Here is a 15,225-nt window from a genome sequence, read left to right as displayed (position 1 = left end):
AAAGGGGAAGGGTGAGAAGAGCTTTGTGTCTCTGATGAACAAAAGTGTCCTTAATGACTAAGGAAAATGATGGATTGGGAGATACACTAAAACCAGGGAGTTTCCTGTGCTGGCATGCATGTTTCATTCCATTTCTAGAGAGTCGCCTGCTTTCCCTGGGGTCAACTCAGAGGAATTCTCAACCAGGAGATCAAACATCTATGGCCTGCACAGGCCCGGGTCTGCACAGATCCAAACCAGAAACGTTTTGGGAGTACTTTGGTGGAAAAGGAAGAGGAGACTGGGCACACACACTCATAGGGAAAGACACAAGAGCCTGCTTTAAGTCTGCTGAATGGGGCTGGAATCAAAGCACTGAGTAGAGGCAAAGAAGAAAATTAATTCAATAGTCGTGCATGGAGCACACTTTGTCCTCATTTGGAGCTAAGCCTTGAAGCAACTCCAAGGTTTCCAAAACTTGTTTTGACTCGAATTCTTATTTGGAAGAACTGAGGACATTTTTAGCCATATTCACTAAAGGAGCCACAGAAGAGTCTGGAGGGGGGGTGTCAGCTTTCAATGTTGCCCACCAGGCTGCAGCACACAAATGTGGCCTATCTCATGGGGCTGCTAGAGAGCCTGGCTGCCCAAAGCCACTCAGGCAGTGAGCTCACTCACCTCTGGAGCAATGTAGTCGGGCGTGCCACAGAAGGTTGCCGTGGTGACCCCGTTACAGATCCCCTCCTTGCACATCCCAAAGTCTGCAAGTTTACAGTGACCTTCATGGTCCAACAGCACGTTGTCCAGCTTCAGATCTCTGAAAGAAACGAGGAGAAGCCTGTGGTGGAGCAGCCGGGCCCCAAACCGTCCCCTGGAAGACCTGGGTCACAGGATGGGGATCAGACCACAGAGTGGTCACATGCAGCCAGACAGCTTTCTGCACACACACTTCCAAAGGAATACCCTTCTCTGGGTTACCTGGATAATACATTTAGATCAGCTCTCAAAATGTGCCTTATGGTTCCTAGATGATTTTTCCATTGGAATGGGTGACCCACATACCAAAACACAGGCTGCTCATGAGAAACTGAATGTGGCTTTTCCGGGCTTCTCACTTATCCCCATAAGACATCTACCCAGCCCGCTCCCCACACCCCTTCTCCACTCTGGCATCTGTCTGCCTACTGGACTTCACGTGGTGAACATTCCTGGAGCAAGTGGCCCATGTATGCCACACACCGGCAATAAGAGTACAGATGATTAGGAGGTCCCTTGTGGCACATCAGGTTAAGGATCTGGCATTGCTCCTGCAGCAGCTTAGGTCACTGCCGTGGTGTGAGTTCTATCCCTGGCCTAGGAACTTCCACATGAAGTGTGGCCAAAAAAGAGTACAGATGATCCTTCTCTGTAGGGAACTCACAGTATGATGGGGTAACAGATATTTGCTAGACTATAAGCTCCAAGGAGCGGGGGTCAGGATGACTTTGTTCACCATTTTGCCTAGCATAGTGCACTCGATAAATACTTAATAAAAAAATATATATACATACACGCATATAGATGTGTGTGTATATCTAGATACATATACACACATCTCTATATATGCATATATGGGGGGGAGACAGGGAGAGAGAACCAACAGGTGTATAATACAAGTGACGTGACGGAAGTAGAAACCAGGTGCTGTGAGAGAAACACAAAAGGAACAGTTAATTCCTTCTAGTGGGAGGAGAGAGGGACAGTTTACCAGCAGAAGCAGAAACTGAGCTGGGTCTTAAGGCATGAGTCAGAGTCTTCCAGACAAAGAAGGGATGTGAGAAGGTCACTGTGGGCAAAGGGACAGGGCAGGTGCACTGAGGCAGACATAGAGGTGTGACATGGGGGTGAGCTCAGGAACCCCACCAGGTGTAGGGAGGATGGAGAAGGGGCTCACATGGGAACCCGGGGGGCCATCAAAATGCCAGGGCTGGAAAAAAAATGTTAGGTCCACATTATGAAGGGCCCTCAATGCCACACTAGGGAATTCTGCTATTTAGTTATTAGGCAAAAGTGACCCATGGAAGCGCTCTGATTAAGATTGCCAGCTGATGGGAGTTCCCATCATGGCACAGTGGAAACGAATCTGACTAGGAACCATGAGGTCGTGGGTTCGATCCCTGGCCTCGCTCAGTGGGTTAAGGATCCGGCGTTGCCGTGAGCTGTGGTGTAGGTCACAGATGCAGCTCGGATCTGGCATTGCTGTGCCTGTGGTATAGGCCGGCAGCTGTAGCTCTGATTAGACCCCTAGCCTGGGAACCTCCATATGCCGCAGGTGTGGCCCTAAAAAGCAAAAAACTAAATAATTAAATAAAATTTTTTAAAAAAAAGATAGCCAGCTGAACAAAAAAGATCAGCGAGAGGCAGCTGAAACAGTCCAGGGAAGAGATGATGAAACTTGAACTGGGACAGTGACAGGTGGAATGGGAAGTAGGGGGTCAGTCAGCAGTGCTTTGGGTGAAACACAGTATTAAAGCTTGGGGACCACTCCGGGGGAAGAGGAGGAGAAGCAGCAGAAGTGAGGGCTCCTGGGTTTCTGTCTCAGATTCAGTGGATTAGTGGGGATGTTACCAAGCAGGGAAAGGCAGAACAGGAGTAAGGTCAGGGTGTGTGGGGGTGCACCCCAGATACACAGGGCCCAGGACAAAGGCACTGACCACCCCTCCTCCACCCCGAGGAGCAGAATCCACTTAAGGAAAGTGAGTTCATATCAGCAGAGCTGTTCAGTAAAAGCCTCAGTAGAGACAGAGACTCAATCGAACACCAATACAACTGCAAGAGGAGAGGTAACGCCCCTCCCCCCCAACAATGACACATATCTGGGCAACTTCACAGAGGGAGGCCCAGCACCACGGTAGGTGTGGAAAGGGTCCCACACACCAACACCATGGCCAGCCTCTGGGTTCAGCCTTGGGAGAGGACGCAGCTTTGCCTATGGGGTGACACCTTGATGCTTTACTTGTGGAAGGCATGATGTGCTCAGGGGCAACGACACTGGCTGATCAGTGAGGAGGAGGCTGCTCAGATGCTGGGGGCTGGCCCTGACCTGGGGGTCTGCAGTCAACTGCCAGGTGGGAGGCTGCCATGGCTGCGGCATCCTGGGGCTCTGCTCTTGGGAATGGTGAGGCCCCCTCACCTGGTATCATCACCTGACTGCTGTTTTGTGGGGGCCCTCATGCCTCTGTTCTCAGATCCCTGATCAGATAATAAACATCTGTTGGCCCCTGGGCCTGGGGGAAGAGGCTGGTCCCTGTCCAGACCAGGATCATGCTGCGGTGTGGGGAGGCAGGTGAGGACAGAACTGGCCAGACAGGCCCTGTGAGTTGAGCTGGCGGGACCACATAGCTCTTATAGACCATGGTCATTGGAAGACACCCAGGGATGAAGACCAAGTGCTATTTTCCAGGAATCCCCAATAAGCAAGTAGAAGGCAGCAGGGCTATCATGGACTAGCCTCCTTGCTACTCTCTGTTCCAGGCATCGCCGAGTGTCAGGCAGAGAGGAGCTGGGTACCTAGGCAGCCACCTTAGAAAAGCGAGGCTCCTCAGCGTCTGAAGCAAACCTGGCCTCAGCCCTCCAGTCAGCCTTCTGGCCCTTGGCCTGGGCACAATCCCACACAAGCCACTGCTTTTGCTCTCAGTGGGCTGTGGTCTGTGGAAACGGGGTGCTCCTCCACATACAACACGAGCAAGATCTGATCTGTTTAGCCCATGTGAAGGTGGTATCACAAGAGCACATGTGGAGAGTGAGGATGACTTCGGTCACGTACAGGTGCCAGGAGCACAGCCTTACTCGGTTGTTTTTCCAAAAGTGGTTTCAGACTGGAGGCCCCATTAGCACCTGGTTGTCTGGCTCCTCTGGGGACTGATGGTAAACACCAGAGGTAGCTGGCCAGGGTGAGAGGTCATAATCTGCGGTCCCAGGGGAGCCTGGGGGCTGGCTTTATCAGCACCAAGTTCCAGCCCTGTGGTCCAGCACCATGTCTGGCGCTTGGAGTCCTGCGCCCAGAGCACCCTACTCTCTCTCATTGCCAAACAGTGGGGCCAGGTTTCTGTTTTCTCCTGAGGCCATTATGCCTGCTGAGAGCTTGGAAAGGATTTCCTTGGGTAGCAGAAACAAGTGAGAACAGAAACCCACAACTGTCTAAAGGAGCTGACCTGAGGTTGCTCAAGAGAGCTGGTGGCTAACATCCCAGATAAGAGGTTTGATTACTTATTACTCAGTGGCTGTCCCAGGTTGCAGGAATCGGTCAGGGAGAGAAAAGTACTTTGTCATCAGTTTCATGAGCTGTCCATCACAGTGCTCTCTCCACACAGAAGTCTTGAAACATTGGAACATATCCTCCCCCTGCTCGGCTCAGGACATGGAACCAAGTGGCACAGGGGATGTGACTTGGCCTGGTAAGGGGATGCCCTCGGGCACAGAGGCAGGTTATATGCCTCAATCCTGATTTTTCGGTCTAACTTTAGGCATTCTCAGAGCTGGACTGGCTCCAAGGGAAAGGCCATTGCTCATTTCACACCCAGTGCTATCTCATTAGATACAAGTCTCAAGTCGGAATCCTAAGGGGATTCAATTAAGGGCATAATATAATCCCAGGCTATCAGTTCTGCCCTCTGCCCAAATATCTCAAACCTCCATTGTGAGGTCTGTCCTGCTGTCCCCAGAGAGTCAACACTGTCCTCAGAACATCCAGTCCATATCTCTATGACAGTACGCCTTGCACTGTATCCAGAAAACTCTGTCTATGCACCTGTTTTCTCCACCTTGGATGGGGCTAAGCCATATTCCTCCCTAGCCCCAGCCTGGCCTTGGCAGAAGATGCCGACCAAAGAGACAGACAGAAGCATTTCAGATGGGTAACAATGAGCTGCTCTGGCCAACTCAGAGCCTGTCTTATTTTCAGCGGAAGGAAGGAAGTTCCACAAACTTCACTGGGACCCTTATTCAAAAGTAATTAAATCTATAAAAAGAGATTCCAGGGGAAATGAAAAACCCTGAAATATAAGTTCAAATTCTTTGCTTTATGAAGTTGGAGAAAAGAAACTGCTTTAAGAGGGGAAATTATGGAGTTCTTGTTGTGGTTCAGTGGGTTAAGAACCCAACATAGTGTCTGTGAGGATACAGGTTTGATCCCTGGCTTCCCTCAGTGGGTTAAGGATTCAGCATTGCCACAAGCTGCAGTATAGGTCACAGATGCGGCTCAGATCTGGTGTTGCCGTGGCTGCTGTAAGCTGGCAGCTACAGCTCCAATTCAACCCCTAGCCTGGGAACTTCCATATGTCTCAGATAAAAAGAAAAAAGAAGAAAAAAGAGAGAGGCAATTATAAAGCAGAGAGGCCCAAGTATGATACATTCTCTGACTCACATACAGAAGAGTAGGACACTGAGAGGGTTAGTCAAACAGATCCATAGGTTACAGAGCCATTTCTGGCCATGGTCAGCTTTCACTCAAAGAATAAATAGTTATCTTCACTTTTAAACAAAGAAAAGGCAAAAAAAAAAAAGTCATCTTCTGACTCTGAAGTGAATATGAAATATATAGGTCAGTTTTTGCCTTTGGAGTTGATCAGTTTTTGGAGAGGTCAGTTTTTGCCTTTGGAGTTGATAGCCTCTGCTGCCAACATGTTAACTCAGCAGCCAAAGTTAACAAGGCTGCACAATGAAGATCACAGGTTTGTACAGGGCAGAGGCTCAGATCCTAAAATGCCAAATGCACAATTATGGGCTCATCATTCATTAGCTTATTGAGCACCAGTATTTAATAGCTATACCTTTGCTATGTAAGCACAAAAGGGTAGAAAGAGTTGTTTTATCCTCCCTGATTGCCTGAAAGGTACATTGTTCCTGCTGGGTTAAAATGCCCAGTGGCTTCAGAGAGGATTCTTGAGTGTTTGAAGACAAAGGAAATTCAGAAATTATATTTATTTTGTCTCCACCGCAAGCTATTCTGAGAGTCATAAAACAGCAAAGACAGGAATCTCACTGCTTAGATCACTGAAATCAGTTGCTCTTCCAAAAGAAATAAAGGAAAGTGAGTTGAGAGTTGACTCTTTGGACAAGAATGAATCTAAGGGGCTCTCCAGCATCTATTTTTAATGTAACTTTTAAACTTTGTATCATGGAAAATTTCAAACCTATACAAAACCACAATGAATAACGTAAAGACTCCTGTTGCCATCACATGACGTCAGCGGCTATCAACGCATGCCCAATCTTGTTTCAGCAATACCTTTACTCCCTTCCTTACCCATCTTTTTCAGATCTGGTAGCAAAATCCCAAACATGAAATCATCTCCTGTACCCATATGTTAATATCTGAATCTGAAATTCTTTAATAAAATACAACTTTGTTATCGTAAAATAAATTGTCAATATACTACCCTAAGTATATTGCTTTTTGTCTGTTTGCTCATTTGGGGGTATGTGTGTTTGTTCAGAGAACCTGAGAAAGGTTTCAGCAGATGATGATGATGATAATGTGTCATTAGTAGCTAACATATATTGAATGTTCTCCAAATGCTAGGTGCTTTATCCATATTGTCTTATTTTACTTTCAAAACAACCCTATAAAGTAGGCTCTACACCAACATCATTTAAGGAGCTAGTGATAAAGTCAGGATTCAAGTTCAGTTCTGCTCTCCTCCCTCCAAGGCCTGGGCTCCTAACCCCCCTTGTGCAGGCACACTCTCTCTCATGCAGTGCTATTGCATAAATGGCTAATCCTCCTAGTAGATTGTTCCCCGAGAGGACTTCATCTTTGAAAAAAGCACTATCTGAAAATCAACAAGTATCCCCTGAGATTTAACTATGCCCAAAGGACCTTTTTGGTGCACATTATTAAATGCCCAATCCAAATTCTGCAAAAATATACATATATTTTGTTTGTTTGTTTTGGTCCTTAGCTTGTGCATGGAGGAGTTGGTTGGATTTCACACAATCCCTGAAGGTATAGAAGTAGAGGAGTGCCTAGGAAATAGATCTCTAGTTGTCAAATACTGAGAAGATAACTTGCTGCTCTCTTCTAAGGAAGAGACTGGTATGTGGGCAAAAGAGATGGCATTTGCCAAGAGTGGATTTGGATTACGATCTTACTTTCAAACAAAACCATTGATGGTTGGCTCGTTTTTTGAAAATCTGAGTTTATATAAACTTGAATATATATATATATATATTTTTTTTTTCTTTTTAGGGCTGCACATGTGGCATATGGAAATTCCCAGGCTAGGGGTCTAATCGGAGCAGCAGCTGCTGGCTTACACCACGGCCACAGCAATGCCAGATCTGAGCCATGTCTGCGACCTATGCCACAGCTCTCAGCAACACAGATCCTTAACCCACTGATCAAGGCCACAGATTGAACCCAAGTCCTCATGGATACTAGTCAGGTTTGTTACCACTGAGCCACAAGGGGAACTCCACAATATTTTTTAAAGCAAGACTGACTGTATGAAGTTGGCAAAAGAATTTTGAAAAGTCACTGAAATAGCAAAAGGCTAAAATTTCTTCTTATCACAAGTTAGGGTAGTGCCATTCATGTACCACCTAAGAGAAGATATGCGGCCATTCACCCACCCCACAACCTCTGAGTGCCATCCACCAGCCAGGCAAGGTGCTAGGGGCTCAGAACATTGAAGGAGACTGAAGATGGTAGGAGCCTGACAGAGCAGACACAGTGAGAATTTCAGTCTTTAGCCCAAGAGAAAAGAGAAACCCTTGAAAGCTCATAAAAGAAGAGGGATGGCGTTGATTTGTGATTTTACAAGAAGCCTCCAGCTACAACGAGGATAACAGGTCAGAGGGGGTGAGACAGAACATGAAGAGACCAGTTGGGAAGCTACTGGAGTATTCAGAAAAGAACTGACAGTGGCCTGGACTAGGGTAGGGCAGTATGGTTAAAGAGAACTAGATCAGGGGAGAACTCTGAGGGGAAACAAGTCATGGGATTTAGTAATGGAAGGATGTAGAAGGTCAAAGGGAAGCAGGGATGAGCTTGTTCTGGCTCAAAGAATTTATTTTGGACACACTGTGGTATGTTTTAGAGTGGAGAGGTTTAAAGGGCAGCTGAATATACATGGCTGCAACTCAGATGAGAGGCCAGGAGGTGGGGGATAGAAATTTGCAAGTCATTAGCTGGGTGTGGAGGAGGTCATTTGGGGAGAGGGAAAGGAATGAGAAAGAGAGGGCTTGGGGTCTAAGCCTTGGGAAGTGTATCCTGAGGATAACACCCCTGGTCCTTTTCATACTGAGGCCACAAACCCTGGAGAAAAATTACAGTCAGAGTGGGCAGCCTAACAAGTGCCTGGAAGCAGAGAACCAAGTCTTTTGCCTCCAGTTAAGATTAAAAGGATTAGAAAACATTAACATTTGACATTAAAAACCATCTTATGGATTCTTTCTAGGTTAAGCTCTCAACCTCTGTGACTACATGAAGTAATGCTTTTGTGAGTGTCAACTTAATCATTTTATTTTCCAAAAATGTTTGTGGCTTTATTATGCATAACAGAGCAAATTTTGGAAACAAGCTAAATTATTAATAGGGGAACAGCTAAATAAATTATGGTATATCCATGACAGAACTTTATGAAAGCTGTTAAAATTTTATAAAGGACAAAAAATGCAGGCAAGTGTTTACAGCAGAATTTTTTTGTCTTTTAAAAATTTCTTTTGTGACTATAAAAGTGCCATTTTCATTACATAAAATTCAATCATTCCTGAAAAAAATTATGAAGAAAATGCTGATGAGTTCATAGTCTTTCAATCTTTTCATTTTTTTGGTTGCATCCTGGGCATGCAGAAGTTCCTGGGTCAAGGATAGAACCCAAGCCACAGCTATGACAATGCCAGATCCTTAAATGCTAGGCCACCAGGAAACTCCACCAATCTTTCCTTCTTTTTTTTTTTTTTGTATTAGCCTTTTTTAAATTTTATTTTTATTAGAGTATAGTTAATTTATAGTGTAGTGTCAGTTTTTGCTGTACAGCTTGCGAGCCAGTCATACATATATGTACATTCTTTTTCTCATACTATCTTCCTTCTATTATGTTCTATCCCAAAAGACTGGATACAGTTCCCTGTGCTGTACAGTAGGACCTCATTGCTTATTTAGTTTAAATGTAACAGTTTGCACCTATTAACTCCAAACTCCTAGTCCATCCCACTCCCTCCCTCTCCCCCTTGGCAACCACAAGTCTATTCTCTATGTCTGTGCATCTGTTTCTGTTTTGTAGACAGGTTCGTTTGTGCCATATTTTAGGTTCCACATATACAATCTTTTCTTCTTAATGCTGCATACATTATGAAGTAACTTGCTTTTCTCATTTAAATTTTTGGACATATTTCTATATCCTACAGATCCACCTCATTCTTTGCAATGGTTACATAAAATTCCATTAAATATGCACCATGATTTAACTAGTCTCCTCTCCATGAACATTTAGACTGTTTCCAATTGTTTGCATCTTCAAACAGTGGAGTAATTGAACATTGTTTGCACATGTGTAGGAGGATTAAGTTTTTAGAAGTGGAAATGCTGTGTCAAAGGGTATAAGCTAAAAAGATCTAAAGTAAATAGAAATCTAAAATGTAAATAGATGTTGAGCAACTGCTTTTTAAAAAGTTGGCACCAATTTATACTCCCACCAACAGTGTTCAAGAGTGTCCACTTGGCTTCCTTATTCAGGTTAGATGTAATCATCTTTGTATCCTTGCCAGTTTGCTAGGGAAAAATGATCTCATTGTTTTAATTTCATTTTTTCTTGATTTCTGAGATTAATTTTAATCTCAAAAAAATTATATATATATACACAAATAAATACAAATAATGGCCATTTGTATTTCTTCTGTCTGTTGCCTATTCACATGTTTTACCTATTTTAAAATTTGTTATTTTTAAAACTATTTTTTAGAGTTCACTACGCATTATGCATTAGTAGTAATTTGCTAAATTGGTTGCAAATATTCACTGAACATTGGTTGCCAATGTTCAGTTTGTTTTTGTTTAGTTTAGGGTAACTTTCCTATTTTTATAGAGTCAAGTCTATCATTTTTCTTGATAGCTGCTGGGTTTCATAACTTATTTACAGGCTGATACAATTCTAACTAAAAAAGCTGGACACAATTTTTTTTTTTTTTTTTTTTGGTCTTTTTAGGACTGCACCCACAGCACATGGAGGTTCCCAGGTTAGGCATCCAATTGGAGCTACAACTGCTGGCCTACACCACAGCCACAGCAACATGGGATCCAAACTGTGTCTGCAACCTACACCACAGCTCACCGCAATGCTGGATCCCCAACCCACTGAATGAGACCAGGGATCGAACTGGTGTCCTTACGGATGCTAGTCGGGTTTGTTAACCACTGAGCCACGATGTGAACTCCCCAAAATTGTATTTTAAATATTCTCTTAAGTATTTTAGAGTGGCTGGAGGCAGGGCAGTGGGAAGGAAGAAAGATAGGAGGAAAAAGGAGAGATGGAGAACGATAAAAGAAAAAGATTACAAATCTCCATCTAGTGATATGTTCATGAACAATTTTTCCTTTTTTGTATTTTCTAAATTTTTTATAGGAATTGCTTATTATTTTGATAAACCAGAAAAAGTCATTAAAATATATATTTACATATTTTGGCTTTAATCCTTTTCTTTGTTTTCTCTACTGTTGAAGGCTAAAATTTCCAAGGAAGATGTGTAGAGAAGGTGATCTACTGGGAGGAATGGCAAGGATTTGTTCTAGAACCCGGGCTATAAGGGTATGTTGGGAAAAAAAAACAAAAAAAAAAACCTTACTGCTTAGGGACATGAAGATTTGTGGACTCAGGAATTCTGAACCTAGTGTTACAAGCTCATTTTTTTTTTTACCATTGAAATTACCTAAAGGGTCACCATCTATATAACTGTTGTGGATCGCATCGATATTTTCAACAGCCCCATGAAGTGTCTCTGTCATCTGAACCAACTTAAGTACCTAATTGAGGGCCCTGCTAAAAGAAGCGATGTCCCCAATTATTAAGTGAGGTCCTCATGGCTTTTCTCCTCATGGAGTGATTTTTTTATCTGGTGTTTGTGAGGCTGGTCTATTGCAACCCTGGCTTAAGAGCAAATAAATGAAGCATAAATGTTCATCATCATGAGGATGAAGGCAAAATGACTTATTTTCTAGTGAATGAAAGTCAAGAAAACCATTTCCAACCCAGAAAGTGTTACCAAGGCCCCTCTGTGGCTCTTTTCTCCCTACATACCCTTTCTTATGTCTTTCCAACGGCAACTTGAGATGGGAAATGATCATAAAAAATGCCCCCTTTAAAAGCAGGCCAGGGACTCTCAAACTAACTCCCACAGGCCAGTGCTGGGCTCCATCCAGTTCTGGCATTTGATGCCCTTGATATGCAGGCAGCCTGTTTCTACCTTCACCCTGTGTACACGTAGGACCAACTTAATGTGAGCAAAGGGACTGAGAGATTTCCCTTTGTTTGTTTTATGATAGGAAAAAAAGCACAAGGAACACATTCGTTGACTCTCTGGACAAATGCAAGAGGCAATGAGTTTGATTAATGTCCATCCTGAAGATCACACATCTCCTTAGGACCAACAAATGAATGAGCCATCAACCTGGCAGCTGAGCTTTTCATATAAATATATATATATATTTTTTTTCATTCCACCCCCCCCCAGGAGGGCTAAAATTCCCTGGCTGAAGCAGCACAAATTTATTTAGCAGCTCCTTACAGTACTTTTATTTTATAGCTGCCAAGAAAACCTCTCTCGCCACCCCTTCTTGCCAAAATGCTTCCTACGTGATACCTGGCAGTGTTCCATGAGAAAGCAGGAGGCAGCATAGAGGGATTCAGACAAAGACACCTAGGAGATGACAGCCCCTTGGCAGCCAGGGGCCTCCTGGCCATCAGTCCTAGCTCCAACCACACAGAAAGGGTTTTGGGCTCAAGGGCATACCTGGACTGGATGGGCATACCTGGACTGGAAAGTGGTCAACAAGCTGATTCCTGCCTTATTTCCACAGGTCCTCTCTGTGCAGCTGACCCACAGAAAACCACCTGCCAGGGCAGCTGGGCTTCCCAGCCATAGAAACCCAACAAGGACATGGAGGGTCTCACACAGCAGGACCACACATAGGATGAGCAAGTCATGGGGATTCTGTAAGCTGGGCCAGGGTGGGCGGGGAGGAGTTCCTCTCTGGCCAGCATGTGCATGAAGGTGAAGAATGGGAAGATTTCCATGAAGAAGGAATCAGAACGTGGCTCCCTCCTAAGCAAAAAGTTCTTTTTTTTTTTTTTTTTTAGTAATTTTTTTCCTTTTTTCTTATAGTTGATTTATAATGTTCTGTCAATTTCTGCTATACAGCAAAGTGACCCGATCATACATATATACCATTCAATACCATATGATATTACTTCTATGTGGAATCTAAAATATGGCATGAATGAACCTCTCTATGGAACGGAAACAGAAGTCTTGTGGTTGCCAATGGGGAGGGGGAGGGAGTGGGATGGATGGGGAGTTTGCGGTTAGTAGATGAAAACTATTACATTTAGAATGGATAAGCAATGAGGTCCTGCTGTACAGCACAGGGAACTATCTATAATCTCTTGTGATGCAACATGATGGAAGATAAGCAGAAAGATCTTAAGACAATCAAGGCAGCTGCGGAGGGGGGATGGGCAGGGGCAGATGGCTCCTACTGGGTTTTTGCTGAACATAGGCAGCGCCAATAACAACGAATGGGTTTGTTGAACGAAACTATGTTAACATTACAGGGCACACCACACTAGATAAATGCTAGCCATTGTTGTCGCTCTTGTTATTTGAGACAATGGAGACCATGGAAGGGACAATGAGACATCTTGACCTGTCTAGCCACAGCCAGTTCCCTCTAAGGGCTCCTCAGTCTAATGGGACTAGATCCTGTCAACACTGAGGCTAGTTCCCTGAAGACAGTCCACTAAGAAGAAATAGTCAAGTCCTTGTTTTGCCAGGCTTAGAACTTAGGGCAAACAAGCAGCAAAAGCTGCTGCAGCCATTTGCTAAATGAACATGCAGCCTTGCGAAGGGGACCTGGGTCCTGCTGGGAGGGGGTGAGGAGGAATGTTTTATGGCAGGAAGGAGTTGAGTTTATAGCCCCAACCCCAGGAAAGGACATGCAGGCTGCTTTTGGCAAATGGCTAAACACAAACCTTTGCCAGCATTAGTAATGCCTTATGTAAGAGCAATATGGAGGGGAGGGGAAAGGAAGGCGGGAGGGAGGGAGGAGGACACTTGAACCTGAACTTTTTGCCATATCAATAGGTCATATCTGGTTACCTGCTCTCCCCATCAGAGAACAACCTGAACCATTAAATGGAAGCCTCTGAAAAACCCAAAGACAAATGATGTTCAGAATCACTCCCAGGCCCTCAGAATTAAACAGGAACCTCATATCTTAACTCTGGATTATAGTCACTACTGCTCTATTTTCTAATTATGTTTTGCATAAAAAAGCCTTGTTCACCCCAATCAAATGACAAACTCCAAGGACAGGCCTGGAATATTCCACAGGTCATTTTTGGACTACTGGTCACAGGCTGGACACAGGACAGCAACACACATGTGAGTTCCTTTCCAAGAAGGAACTTTACCAATTTCCTCCAAAGCAGGACAGAGCGTTTCCTCCAATGCATGACAGAGCAAAATGCGCTAGAGCATCGTATTTTCCCCTAAAATATTCCCTTTGGGAGAATTCACTGCTACGTCCTGAGCACCAACCCAGTCTGATCCCAGTAACCAAAGAGCACAGCTTTTTCAAGACAGCCATGTAGTTGTTCACTTGAAACATGTAAGAACTTACATGTGGAAACACTGTGCAAACCCTTCCCCATTTTATGTAGTAGTATTCTTCCTAATAAAGGTAATTTGCTAAATTACCTTTATTAGGAATCATCACAACTTCCTAAGATCTTAAGTCAACAGAATTCACATATCAGGAGGCAAATGACTTTTCACCTATGTCTCATGTTTAGTTTAGAAAGTATCACCAAACTGGTAAGCAAAAGTAGCAGATGAATACACATTTTGACAGGAGACTAACATTCTTCTTGCCTAAATGCTGGACTAATATTGATCCAATTAAGATTATTTCAGTTTGGTTAAATTTCTCCAGCACCTCAGTTTCTGTGTTAAAACACTGTTAAGGTCACAAGGTGAGTGATCTTAGTCTGAACAGTCACTTTACCCTGGATTTCACTCCATAAATAACCCATGCCACAACATACACAAATCCACACAGAGACCTTCTGCAAACATAAGGTTTCATACAGCAATAATAAGTGGGGCATATTTTACATTTCCTAAGGAACTGTATAGCCCGTGCTGATGATCTTATCCCATAGCAAATCCAGAGTGATCAATTCTGGAGACAAAGCAAATCTGGACTTGTGGCCAAGTATGACAGATAGATAGATAGAGGTCACGTGCAAATACTCAACTGTGCCCTTATGGAGCAATACAGCCCCCATATACTTCCTTCAGTCTGCTTCCCCCTCCTTCCCCAAGTAACCTTGGGGAGGTCATTCAACCAACTTCTGTCTGTTCCCAAGAGGTAGTGTAGTGTGAGTTTAAGGACACAGACTCAGGAGTCAAGCATCTTGGGTTTGAGTCTTGGCCCTGTTCCTTACGAGCTGTGTGATCTTGGGCCAGTTACTTAACCACTGTGTTTATTTCCTTATTATGACATGCAGATAACAACAGTTCCTACCTCATGGGAATTATGAGTTTTTAAATATGAATTGCTTAAAACAGTGCTTGCCATGCACTGAAGTGCTATGGGAGCATGAACTATTACATCCTCATCAACAACAAAATAGATTACAGCATAGGCTACTGCTTAGCATTTTTATGAAAATCAAGACCAATGGAGAGGACACATGGACTCTGTACATTTCAGTAACTATTGTAGCTTTCGAGTTTGGGGCAGTAGGTTTATTATATCATTAGATGATGACTCTGGCTTATGGGCTCTGCAGGGAAGAGAGCAAGAAGCCAAAGCAGGTAGTCACGCAGTGCCCCAGCCTGACACTGGCAATGAGCAAAATTGCCTCAAGAACTGATGAAGCCCCCTCAGCCAACCCCTTCATCTCGCTGAGACCACATCCTGAAGCACTGAGAGGCAGGAACAAAAGTCTCTGTTTGCCATCAACAGCCCCGCCCAGCAAAACGAGA

At 44.1% G+C, this 15,225-nt stretch overlaps 1 protein-coding gene across 2 annotated transcripts in view; it reads right to left on the bottom strand.

Annotated features, from left to right (window-relative positions):
- Positions 1–15,225, bottom strand: part of PRKCH (protein kinase C eta) — a 233,037-nt gene that overhangs the window by 25,836 nt on the left and 191,976 nt on the right. For both annotated transcript variants that reach the window (XR_014820289.1, XM_021062478.2), the window contains exon 11: positions 658–796. Coding sequence is in view for 1 of the 2 variants with exons in the window: in XM_021062478.2 (XP_020918137.2) it covers positions 658–796 (139 nt within the window). In the remaining variant the exon portion in view is untranslated. The remainder of the gene's footprint in view (positions 1–657; positions 797–15,225) is intronic.

Source organism: Sus scrofa, chromosome 1, assembly GCF_054392235.1.
Source record: "Sus scrofa isolate SSC_HxYL_T2T_F1_AM1 chromosome 1, Sscrofa_HxYL_maternal_Yorkshire_Landrace_v2.0, whole genome shotgun sequence".
NCBI classification, from domain to species: Eukaryota; Metazoa; Chordata; class Mammalia; order Artiodactyla; family Suidae; genus Sus; species Sus scrofa.
This window is presented reverse-complemented; position numbering and strand designations above follow the sequence as displayed.